Source organism: Zophobas morio, unplaced genomic scaffold, assembly GCF_036711695.1.
Source record: "Zophobas morio isolate AGI-343-1 ecotype UQ-CSIRO unplaced genomic scaffold, CSIRO_AGI_Zmor_V1 ptg000031l, whole genome shotgun sequence".
Taxonomy (NCBI): Eukaryota; Metazoa; Arthropoda; class Insecta; order Coleoptera; family Tenebrionidae; genus Zophobas; species Zophobas morio.
Window position 1 is genome coordinate 12216600 of NW_026972136.1, and position 12511 is coordinate 12229110.

The 12511-nt window shown below is 32.6% G+C and overlaps 1 protein-coding gene across 5 annotated transcripts in view; it reads left to right on the forward strand.

Annotated features, from left to right (window-relative positions):
• LOC135139325 (tripartite motif-containing protein 2-like) overlaps positions 1–12511 on the forward strand; it is an 80642-nt gene that overhangs the window by 14569 nt on the left and 53562 nt on the right. For 2 of the 5 annotated variants that reach the window (XM_064069523.1, XM_064069526.1), the window contains exon 1: positions 11005–11143. The exons of the other annotated variants lie outside the window; for them this stretch is intronic. In XM_064069523.1, the coding sequence (XP_063925593.1) occupies positions 11118–11143 (26 nt within the window). In that variant the 5' untranslated portion in view covers positions 11005–11117. Of the gene's footprint in view, positions 1–11004; positions 11144–12511 lie in introns of those variants that run through there. 5 annotated transcript variants of the gene reach the window in all.

The window sequence follows — 12511 nt, forward strand, 5'->3', positions numbered from 1 at the left end:
TCAATTATTAATCGATTTTTGAAATTTTAAATTTTTTGATTTTTTGACCTTTGGACTTTTAGATTTTTAGTTTTTTTTTTATTCTCCCATTTCTCTATTTCTCAATTTTCGATGTTTGGATTATTCGACGTCTTCATTTCACAATTTTTCAGTTTTTCAATTTTTCAATTCTTCCATTTTTTAGGTTTTTCGATTTTTAGATTTCTCATACTTTCAATTTAAATTAAACAATCTTGAGGTTCTAGGTATTTTAATAAGTACTAACCCCGCCCATGCGTCCTCTGTTTTCTTAAAGGTATCTTATTTGCCAAAATCAGTCTTATCTTAGTAGGTATTTTTTTATTTATTTCCGTCACACAAATTCGTCTATTAATTGGTAATAACAACCTGTTTTATATCTTCATATTTAACTCATCAATAAAATCGTGTCTCCCCATTCCAAAAATCACGAGCCGCCAATGGCATTAGGTAAAAACTCAAAGCAAATTCATACACCACAAGTATACGAGTATGTTATTGTACAATAATGTAATATAGATTCAGCGGTTTTCACGGCTAGAGTCATTGATATAAAGATGTTTTTCTGATTTGGAAATTTTATGTCGATTAGCCAAATTCTGGTTACCCTTACTACATGACAATCCTAATATACATACAAAAAATGACTACAATCAATCCAGTAGTTTCGACAGACAAACGTAAATGGAAGACGAATTTTGTCGTATCCTGGGGGTCCTGAAACGTTGAGAAAACAGGAAACTAGCCAGTCGCCCGATGGAAGTGAAGATAAACGGACAAATTTTACTTCCCGAGTGTTGTAAGCCAATAAAGTATTGTAATCAAGTCGATCCGGCGAATGGTTACTTTCATATTTTCTCGATGTGACATGACCTCCAGAGTACGAAAAAAAGGTCTCCAGTTTCGGTCTGTCTGTTTTTCCGTCGTCCGTGTGGATTTTTATTAAACAGATAATCTACGAAACTACCAGACCGATTGTTGTCAAATTTTATACGTATATTGGGAATATTATGTAGATGGTAAAACGCTAACCAAACTTTGTCTAATAATCTCTCAAAATTGTACATAGTAAATGGGTTTTATGTTGTATAAAATAACATACTCATATACGTGTAGTTTATGAATACGTGTTAAGTATTTAGCCAAGGCAACCAGATTTTTGGAAAAAAAATCAAAATAGTAATAATACATCCTACCGAAAATGCGCAAAATATGCTGAGTCTATACTTGTGATTCATTATCTTCATATTTTTAGAATTTCTTATACAGGGCAATAAAAAAAAGTGAGTGAGTCAGTTCATTTTCTTGATTAAATCAGGAACTGCAAAACCGAATGTTTTGAAATTTTGCAGGCGTTTTAAAGTTATCGAAAGCACGGCAAATTTTGAACCATAACATAATTTTTTAAGTGCTTGATTTTTATCCTTCATTTCGGATTTTTTTTCATTTTCTCGGTTTTATATCACAATTCTTCGTTTCTTCATTTTCTTTGTTTTTTCGATGTTTACTTCGATTTTATAATTTTTCGTTTATTCAGTTTTTAAATTTTCAGTTTTCGATTTCACAATTCTTAAGTTTTTCAGTTTTGCAGTTTTTGGATTTCTCAGTTATTCGATTTTCCGATTTCTTTAATTTTCAATATTTCAAATTATCAAAATTTCGCATTTTTTCGATTTTAAGTTTCTCAATTTTTAATCTTTCCATTTTTCAATTTGCCATTTTTTCAATTTTTCAAGTTGTTGTTTTCCAAACTTTTCATCCTATACTGTTTCGTTTTATTTTGTTTTTTTAATTGTACAATTTTGATGTTTTTCATTTTTTCGATTCCTCGATTCTTAGATCTTTCAATTTTTCGACTTCTCAGTTTTTAATTGTATTATTATTATTTTATTTTTATTGATCAAATTAAGATTTTCTCGAAAATGTGAGAATACGCACATCTTTATTTAATAATGATTAAATAATAATTATAATAATATGTATTCAGAACATGTTGTTCGATTGTGCCGTAATTAATAATTTTAGTCCCCTGTTTTGAGGCGACAAACTCGTTCAAATCAAACTAATTTCTACGTGACATTATTCCGGTGTATAAACATAATCAATTCAAGTTGTTACTGTTGCTGAGAGGCGAGTTTTTTACTTATTGAGCGTAAGCTAAGGAAGTATAGTAATCGAGTTCATCGGGCGACTTGGTACTTTTGACATTTTCTCGACTTCACATGAGTCGTAGATAGGGCCGCAGCTACAGAGAGACCATAGGAAGCTGAGCCTTCCCTAGAGAGTGATTCACCGCTTCCGTCTGTCTGCCTGTCTGTGTCGATTTTTATTAGACGAGAATCTCCGAAACTACTGGACGGATTGTTGTCACATTTGGTACGTAAATTAAGAATGTAGATGGTAAAACGCTAACCAAAATTTGGCTGATCATCCCCACCACCAATGGGATGACGTTATCTCCATAATTTACAGTCATATTTTTTTTATACTTGGTCATTTGTGATGTAAGAATGCGTGTTGTTTTCACAGTAGACATCCAGATTTTTGCGATTTAACTTTGAAACTGCACAACCGAATGCTCTAAAATTTTAAGGTTATCGTTAATCAAAATGTATGTTTATCCCCTTCCAAAAAATTTATGACGTCATCTCATATTTTTTAAAAGAAAAAATTAATTTGTAACATACGCGTAGTATGCTTCTTTACATTTACTTTCACATTACATACACATCTTTATTTTAAATTATATAGGTTTTCATAAAAAAATAAATTCGCAAAATCAAATTTTATAATTTTTCGAAAAAGCTGGATTGGTTCTACTGTACTTCAGAAACGAAGGAAGTTCTGGCGAAATAGCCTTCGACCAACTTTTTTGTTGGAGTTTAATCCTCTCTAGGCATATGTATTTTAAAATTTGACAACCATCGGTTCCGTTGCAGCTTCTTTATTGATCAAATCAAGAACGATTCATGCTATTTTGTCGAAAATTTGAAAATACAGAACTGTCATTAGTACTATTAGGTACACTCTTCCTCATCAAATTGATAAAGTGTCTTTGTTAAAACTAACTTGTAACATACGCATAACATGCTTCTTTACCTGTACTTCAACAGTCACCACGTATCTTTATTTTAACTTAGGCGTTATCATAAAAAAAACGCAAAATTAAGTTTTATAACTTTTCGATGAAGCTGTATTTGTTCAATTGTAGTTAAGAAGCGAGGGAAGTGCTGTCTAAGTAAGGTAACCCTTGTTTACATTGTAACATATTTTATATTTTTGAATTGATTTTGATAGATAAATTACACTAATAGTATTTGATGAGATAAGACTGATTTTGGCAAATGACATACCTTCCAAGAAAAAAGAGGGTGGGTGGGCGGGGCAAGTACCTGGTAAGATAAGGCTGATTTTAGCAAATGACGTATCCTCTAAGAAGTTTAATTAAATTATTTATAAAAAAAGACAGTAGAGCCTCCAAACCGCTCTCAAATTCTTTCCAAACAGGAATACCTAGAACCTCAAGATGGTTTTAAATTTTTCAAAAAAAAAAGGGGGTCCCAAAATTAACTTAGAAACAGGTAGGTCAGAATTTTCCAAAAATAGAACACCAAAGTCCCCCAAAATAATACACTATGTGTGCCCAAGAGATTTCCGAATTTAAAAAAAAAAAACACTGGTATTCTCAAGACTTTTTCAAATTCGTAAAAAATAAAACACTGAAAGCTTAAAAGATTTTTTCAGGTTCATCCAGCAACAAAACACCAGATTCCTTTAAATTTATCCAAAAATAAAACACAAATATTAGTTGAAGACATTTTCTTGTAGATTTCGATATCCAGAAGTCATTTTCGGCTTCGTTTCTTCGGAAATCTGCCGTTTTTCCAAAGTCGCTAACTGGAATGTAAAAGTTTTAATTATGAAACTAGCCCTTAAGCATTTGTTCAAACTGAACACAAAACTTATTAGTTCGCAACTTGTTGCGGTTAATAAAGTACTATGTGTTAAAAAGGCACAAAAATTTCTAATATTTATTTTTTAATGTCTCTAAATTACGCAAGGATCGAAAAACGGCAAATCTTTTATGCCACCACAAATTAAATCTGCTGACGTCAAATCTGGGTTGGGAGCTGGCCATCGTTTAGGCCCTCTATTGCTTACTCGTTTTTCATACTTCCTGTCATTTCTAATAAAATTGATTTTTTTAATTAGAACAATGTATTTCTTAATGAAAAATTATTATTATTACAACAAAGATAACATCTTATTAACCAAAACAAATTAAAATTTTGATTTGTATTAGACACTAGGAGTCCGGAGATCCTTTTAAAAACAAAATTTTTGGGCCCCTTCAAGATTTTTTAAAATTCATTAAAAACAGATCCTCAAATCTTCTCAAACTTCTTTCATATTCTTTCCAAAAAAAAGCAAGAAACAACCACGACCCCGAAGATTTCTTTCTATTTCGAACATAAAAGACACCAAGAGTCCGGAGATCCTTTTAAAAACGAAATATCGAGAAATCCCCGAAGATTCTTCAAAAATTCGTTCAAAAATAGATCATCCAGGGTTTCCAAAAGATTCCTCCATATTAAAAAAAAAACAGACAAAAAACCATTGAAGTCATCAAGATTTTTTAAAATACATTATTTTTTAAACACAAAAGTCACTACGAGTCCGGAGATCCTTTCCAAAAAAAATCAGGACTTTAACATTCCTTGAAGTTTATTCAAACACAGATCATCAAGGGTCCTCAAGACTCTTTCATATTCTCTAAAAAAAAAAAAAAGTTGTGGCCTCCAAAATTCTTTTCAATTCAATTGAAAAACCGATTATCAAAGGTCCTCAAGATCTTTCATATTTTTCCTAAAAATAAATCCAAAAAAAAACACGAGGGCCGCTCGAGATTCTTTTAAATATTTACAAAATAAAAGACACTAGGGTCCGGAGATCCTTTTAAAAACAAAATTTTTGGGCCCTTCAAGATTTTTTAAAATTTATTAAAAACAGTCCTCAAAGCTTCTTAAACTTCTTTCATATTCTTTCCAAAAAATTAGAAAAAAAAAGCAAGAAACAACCACGGTCCCGAAGATTTCTTTCTATTTCAAACATAAAAGACACCAAGAGTCCGGAGATCCTTTTAAAAACGAAATATCGAGAAATTCCTAAAGATTCTTTAAAAATTCGTTCAAAAACAGATCATCCAGGGTTTTCAAAAGATTCCTCCATATTAAAAAAAAGCGGACAAAAAACCATTGAAGTCCTCAAGTTTTTTTTAATTATGTACATTATTTTTTAAGTACAAAAGTCACTATGAGTCCGGAGATCCTTTCAAAAAAAAATCAGGACTTTAACATTCCTTGAAGTTTATTCAAACACAGATCATCAAGGGTCCTCAAGACTCTTTCATATTCTCTAAAAAAAAAAGTTGTGGCCTCCAAAATTCTTTTCAATTCAATTCAAAAACCGATTATATCAAAGGTCCTCAAGATCTTTCATATTTTTCCTAAAAATAAATCCAAAAAAAAACACGAGGGCCGCTCAAGATTCTTTTAAATTTTTACAAAATAAAAGACACTAGGAGTCCGGAGAACCTTTTAAAAACGAAATATCGAGAAATCCCCGAAGATTCTTCAAAAATTCGTTCAAAAACAGATCATCCAGGGTTTCCAAAAGATTCCTCCATAGTAAAAGAAAAAGCAGACAAAAAACCATTGAAGTCCTCAAGATTTTTTTAAATACATTATTTTTTAAACACAAAAGTCACTACGAGCCCGGAGATCCTTTTTAAAAAAAATCAGGACTTTAACATTCCTTGCAATTTATTCAAACACAGATCATCAAGGGTCCTCAAGACTCTTTCATATTCTCTAAAAAAAAAAAAAAAATTGAAGCCTCCAAAATTCTATCTATCATGTTAGTATGATATATTTTTTGAGAGTTCACGTATTTATTCTTGTGTTCTGAATCATATAAAAGCAACATTCACAAAGAGACACTTTCTAGAATCGTTCTTCATGCCAAAATCGACAGTTTTTGTTGAAAAGTGATAGATGCCCTGACGAGCTCTTCTGTTAAATTATGCATTTTAAACAATGTCTCTTTAAATTAGTTTAGAAGCAAAGAATTATTGTTGATAAAAACAAACACCTTCAAAGTTCTTTTCACATTAAAATGTTGCATTCGACATACACCAAATACCAGTGTTGGGGACAAATACTTTTAAAAATATCTAGATACAGATATAGATATATGGAAGATAAAAGTATCTATATACAGATTGTTTTCGATTTTTTCGAAATGTATCTAGATAACAGATACAAGAAAACAGATACTTTTTGAAGCTTTGGCGATTAAAATAACTGAAAACATGTTTATGTATTATTTTATGTATTGTTTAATGAATTTTTTAAAATTAACAACATTTCGAACGTATTGTCGCCTAAATTATTGCTTCTTGGTGTCAGAATTTGGTTTTCGCTACTAAACACCCGTTCCACAGGTGCAGAAGAAGGGATTGTGGTATTAAATTTAAAAAATAAACATTTTACTGTAGCATAGTTATTCAAGACTGAAAAATCTTTTCTTTTTTCCTGTAAATAGGCCATCGCTTCGCTGTTCGATGTGTCGCAAATTGTGCAATATTTATTACGTAGGCTTACCAGCATTAAAATTAATATTTCAAATGAATACGGAAAATGATTATTCTGTGCTGAAGGTCTGTTATCGGCAACCTGTCAAAAATTATTATTTTTCAATGTCGGCTTACAATGGTTTTATGACCATGTCCGGTTATCGTCTATCCCAGTGCGGCAGGTATATACATTTTAGGAAGAATTGATGGTTCCATTTAAGGCAAAATAAGTATAATTTCTTAGAAAGGTATTTAAACCCCTTATAGGATCAAAGGCTGCCTGGCAGGCCGGAATCACCAGAGTGCAACTTTAAATTTTCAGATTTTTGTTGAAACTCATTTTATTTTAATCTCGTTTCACGATTTCTGAGAATAGTTCACGATAAATTATTCTACCGAGGGGTTGTAAAAATATTAATTTTATTGCCCAAGATTTACACTTAAACATAATCGGCACTTTCTAGGGCAAAACGGACCTGCCAAGTCCGCCTCGCGTTAGGTTCAACAATGAAAAAGTGAAGAAATGACACATGTGGCAACAGGAAAAGATGCTACATTTGTCTGAAAAATAAAGATATAAAACAGTAACAAATATGCAATTTATGCGAGAGAAAAAATTTGTGCTAATTGAAAAAATTAATCATTATGTAACACGCAATTATTATTTTCTAAAAATAATAACATACCTTAAACAAATATTTTTACTATTAAAATTACTCTTATTTAATAACACAAATACAACCAGCGGGCCTACCGGATCCGGGTTGCTCAGGTTCACAGATAAAATGCATTGCCCCGACAAGCTTAAAATGCAGTGAATAGTGAATTGTGGTTTATGGTTTTTAAAATACCATCTTACGATGGCTTAGATTTATTACCCCTCAGGATTATATTTAAAGATGTATAAATACTGAAGGCGACAATGTAGGAAATGATGGTATTTAAAACATGAAAATTTCCGTGACAGAACACTATTAGTGGACCTCTTACCTCTATTTTTGTTTATGTGACCAAAATCACCAACATGAAGTATCAAAAATTACTACTAGTATAACTCAACTAATAACTACTGAAAAAAAGTGAAATAAAAAGATGTATCTGTATCTGCACCATGAATTTTGTATCTAGATACAGATATTTTGTGCTTAAATTCGATTTTATCTAGATACCCAAAAATGTATCTAGATACTTTATTTAGATACAAGTATATAATTAGATACTGCCCAACACTGCCAAATATATGGTAAACAGAACCTCTTCATCTTTAAAAATAAGGATAATATTTAGCAAAATACAGAAATCGGACACTTATTGTGGGACGGAGGGTGTAATTACCATAAATGTTTTTCAGAAATTTTAGAACTAATCCCATGAGTTGTAGGGATCAGATCACACTTTAAAAAATTGGTCTAAAGAGTTTAGACAGTACTTCCCTCGCTGTCGGAAACTTGACGACTGCATGCCTATTGTGTTTTTTTTCTCATTACATTTTTGTAGTGGGAATTTAAAAAAAAATTGCGATGACGTCATCAACATTTTTGCAAGGACACGTATATCAGTTGGGATAGATGTAGTGTAATACTAAGAATAAAATTATTATATTCTCAAATTTTCGGGAAATTGAATTGGGTCGTTTTGAATATTGATTTGTAATAATCAATAAAATAACGAAACAATTTACTCACGTATACCTACGTATCAGAGGCAACTGAAAATCGTATATGTATAAACATTCTTAATTTAAGATGACAGGCGTAACAGCATACGTGAGAGTCGAACAGAGAAACTGTAAACAAAACGACCATCGGTTTTATTGCTTCGACTTTTCCGCTTATTATATAAAACATTGGGTTTTGTTTTAATTCTTGACGGTGAAATTCACAATTGGTTGATTATAAACCTGTCTATTTCACATTCGCGGAATCAAGTGACCGCATAAAACAAATGCAGGTCTGTAATGTTAAAGTCGATGTAAATAAGCGTGCCACCCTTATGTTTCAACCGAGTTTTTCCTTTAACAAATTTTGTGTCTACCAAATTGGGTTGGTTGGGGTGTAATACTAATAATAAGTGTTGCCTTTAATTTAATCAATAAAATAAATTGACTTCATTAATTTTTTTGAACCACCTCTTAAGAAAATCTAAAAAATATGAATGGAATGATAAATCACAAGTACAAACTCATCATATTTTTTGCATTTTAGATAGGATTTATTCAGCAAAATTTAAGGGTGACGTCATCAATTTTTTTAGGAGGGATGAACAAATACATTTTGAACAAAAGTTTACCATGCTTATAATAACTTTAAAATATTCCCAAGATTTCAAAGCATTCGGTTTTGTAATTCCTGATTAAATCGATAAAATAAATTCACGCCTTCATTAATTTTTTTGAGTCACCCTGCATATGCAAATCCAAAAATATGAATGGAATGATAAATCACAAGTACAGACTCATCATATTTTGTACATTTTAGATACGATTTATTCGGCAAACTTTTGAGCTGACGTCATCAGTTTTTTGTAGAAGATAACCAAATATATTTTGACTAAAAATTTATTATGCTCTTTATAACCTTAAAACATCTGCAAGATTTCAAAGCATTGGGTTTTGTAGTTCCTGATTAAATCAATAAAATAAATTTACGCATTCATTAATTTTTTTGAGTCACCCTGTATATGCAAATCGAAAAAATTTGAATGGAATGATAAATCACAAGAAGAAACTCACCATATTTTGTACATTTTAGATAGGATTTATTCAGCAAAATTTTGTGGTGACGTCATAAATTTTTTAGGGGGGACGACCAAATACGTTTTGATCAAAAATTTACCATGCTTATGATAATTTTAAAATATCTTCAAGATTTCGAAGCATTCGGTTTTGTAGTTCCTGAGTAAATCAGTAAAATAAATTTACGCTTTCATTTATTTTCTTGAATCACCCTGTATATGCAAATCCAAAAAATATGAATGGAGTGATAGATCACAAGTACAGACTCATCATATTTCGTACATTTTAGATATGATTTATTCCACAAACTTTTGAGCTGACGTCATCAAGTTTTTGGAGGGGATAAGCAAATATTTTTTGACTAAAGATTTATGATGCTCTTTGTAGCCTTAAAACATCTGCAACATTTCAAAGCATTCTGGTTAGCAGATTAAAAATTAAATTTCAAAATGTTGTTTTATAATTTTGATTTTTTTTCCAAAAATCTGGACGTTTCGGGTGAAAAGTCGATTCAGAGTTGTAAACTACATGTGTAGGACTATGTTATTTTATACAATTGAAAACCCATTTACTATGTACAATTTTGAAGTGACGTCATCGCATTAGTGGTGGGGATGATTAGACAAATTTTGGTTAGCGTTTTACCATCTACATGATATTCTTAATATAAGTACAAAATTTCACAACAATCGGTCGAGTACTTTCGGAGATTATCTGTCTAATAAAATCCGGGACAACAGACGGACAGACGGACAGACGGACGGACAGACGGACGGACAGACGGACGGACAGACGGACAGACAGACGGAAATGGGAGACCTATTTCTTCGTCTTCTAGGGGTCATGAAAGATCGAGAAAACGTAAAAGTAGAGAGTCGGCCGACGGACTCGATTACAATACTTCCTTTGCTTACGCTCGGGAAGTAAAAAGGCAGAAGTAGGAAGAGTTAAACCATTAACCTTAGACTGAACACCTGTGTATTGCCTTCCGGTGCATGTTAGTTGCTTGTCAAATATAGAACCTGATTAGATCATAGTTGCCGGTGCTAAAAAGGGTTGTCGTAAGCGTCATGTATGTATATACGAAAACAAACCATATTTTTACGACCCTCGGGTTCACTGACAGCATTTCGTCCTAGGTTTACATATACTCGTAAATGAAGCAATAATTACCCTGTCATTGACAGAAGTATTTGAAAAATGTCAATCGATTAAAGAGATAAAAATAATCCGATATTTACCACATGAACTCACGTCAGTCGGTAGGTCGGTACCACTTTTGAAGTCGCAACTTTTAACAGTTTCGAACATCCAAGATTCTCGACATACCATTTATAATATTTATGGAGTGAGAACGATGAAGTTCAGTACAGTCTTGTTGTGTTTATTTATTTTTCTAAATCGAAAATGGTAAATGTATTAGATGTAATGGTTTATTATGCTACCGGCCATTAACGCCACAAAAGTGTGCCGCTTTTCAGCTCTTCGAATTCCTAGTTTTTTCAAAAAAGTCGGCTCTTTTGACTCGAAATCGAAACATTACACTGTTTGTATTTTCTTCCTCGAGATGTTTGTCGGACTTTGAGCGAACGCATGCGCTCGCATTCACCAAACAGCTGACTTAAAACAGTCTCGCTTCGTACGTGGTAATAAACCGACTTGTTTTTTTCTTCTGGTGGTCGGAAAAATCAGAAGACATTAGAAACAGTGCGGCAATTCCGTGATTCGGTCATGGAATCCCTTCAGTACACCATCAGGTAAGTCCCGTCATGGCGCATCTTTTGAAGAATCTCCAGCTTCTGCTTCATCCGACAATCGGAAAGATCACAGACCTTTCTCCGGGTTCACCAACACCGCAAATATTCCCATATTGTATCGCGAAGTGTTGGCGTCGAAGTTCCATTTGCGTTGTAAATTTCGATTTCCTGAAGGTCGAAATGCGCAATTCACTTTTTTTTTTTCTTTGATAAAATAACTGACGCTGGCTTTTGTCCAATTGTCCGAGCTGTTCTGTTCGCGGGGTTGCATTGCGGCACCAATTTCAAGGTCTCGTAATTGATTGTCTGCGATTCTTTGGGCCGCAGGGTTTTCTTCAAGGTTAATCTTGTTTGGTTCGTTTGTCTGGATGGCCACCTGTTGACGCATTGCACAAAGAAGGTCATGAACCCTTTCTGTGTGGTTCCCATGCGGTTCTTTCTTCTTCTGGCGAGGTTCTTGATTGAACCAGAGCCTCGTAGAACTGGAAAATCACGGTGATCATTTTCTTGGTGGTCTTGGACAAAAGGGTATATATTGGAGGGTGGCTATAGTTTAATTGAGTTCCGTAGACAAGTTTTAAGCACAAAGCAATTAGAAAGTTGTCTGTGGACGATCGATAAAGGAAATGGGAGCGCATCCGTAATGTATGATGTAATAGAGCGTGTTTATTTGTTTTGGTAATGTTTATATTGTTTGTTGGTGTGGTCAGAATAAGTCTACAAAATTTTGCCTTATCAAAATTTGTTAATTTATTTCAATCAAACACTTCCAGGTTCCTGTTATTGTTTGCTTCATTTTTACTCCCCAAGCTGTAGCTAAGAGGAAGATTGTTGTTGGGTCATTTCGACGAATGTTTAATTTCCTGATTAGTGCTACTTGAGTATTCGTTTCTAAAAAATTGAATCTATTCTAGTGTTGTCGATCCATCTTAAGTGACAAATAGTGAATTAGGAAATACCGATAAACAGTGTGCTGAAGTACTCAAACTTAATTATCAGCAAGAGTCAAGTTTAAGTTATTTGATGAATAATTTCATGTTCTCTCGACAGTTCACAGAAAAAAAGAAATATTTAAAGGAAGTCCCCGTTTCCGTCTATCTGACGTGTGTTGGTGCTTTTTTAAGGAAGATAATCTCCGAAACCAGTAAACTCGCTCTTGTGAAATTTTAAATGTATTTTAAGAATATCGCCTAAACCAAAAAATCAAAATTTATCTGTCCCACCAACTTGAAGACTTCATCTCAAAATTTTGCAAAATGAGGCCTCTTATAATGTGTGCAAAACAATAAGCTTTTCGTGTGTTTTATAAATACATCCTTATTTTTAATATTTTAATGTAAGAAAATTTTACAATTCAACTTAGTTGAA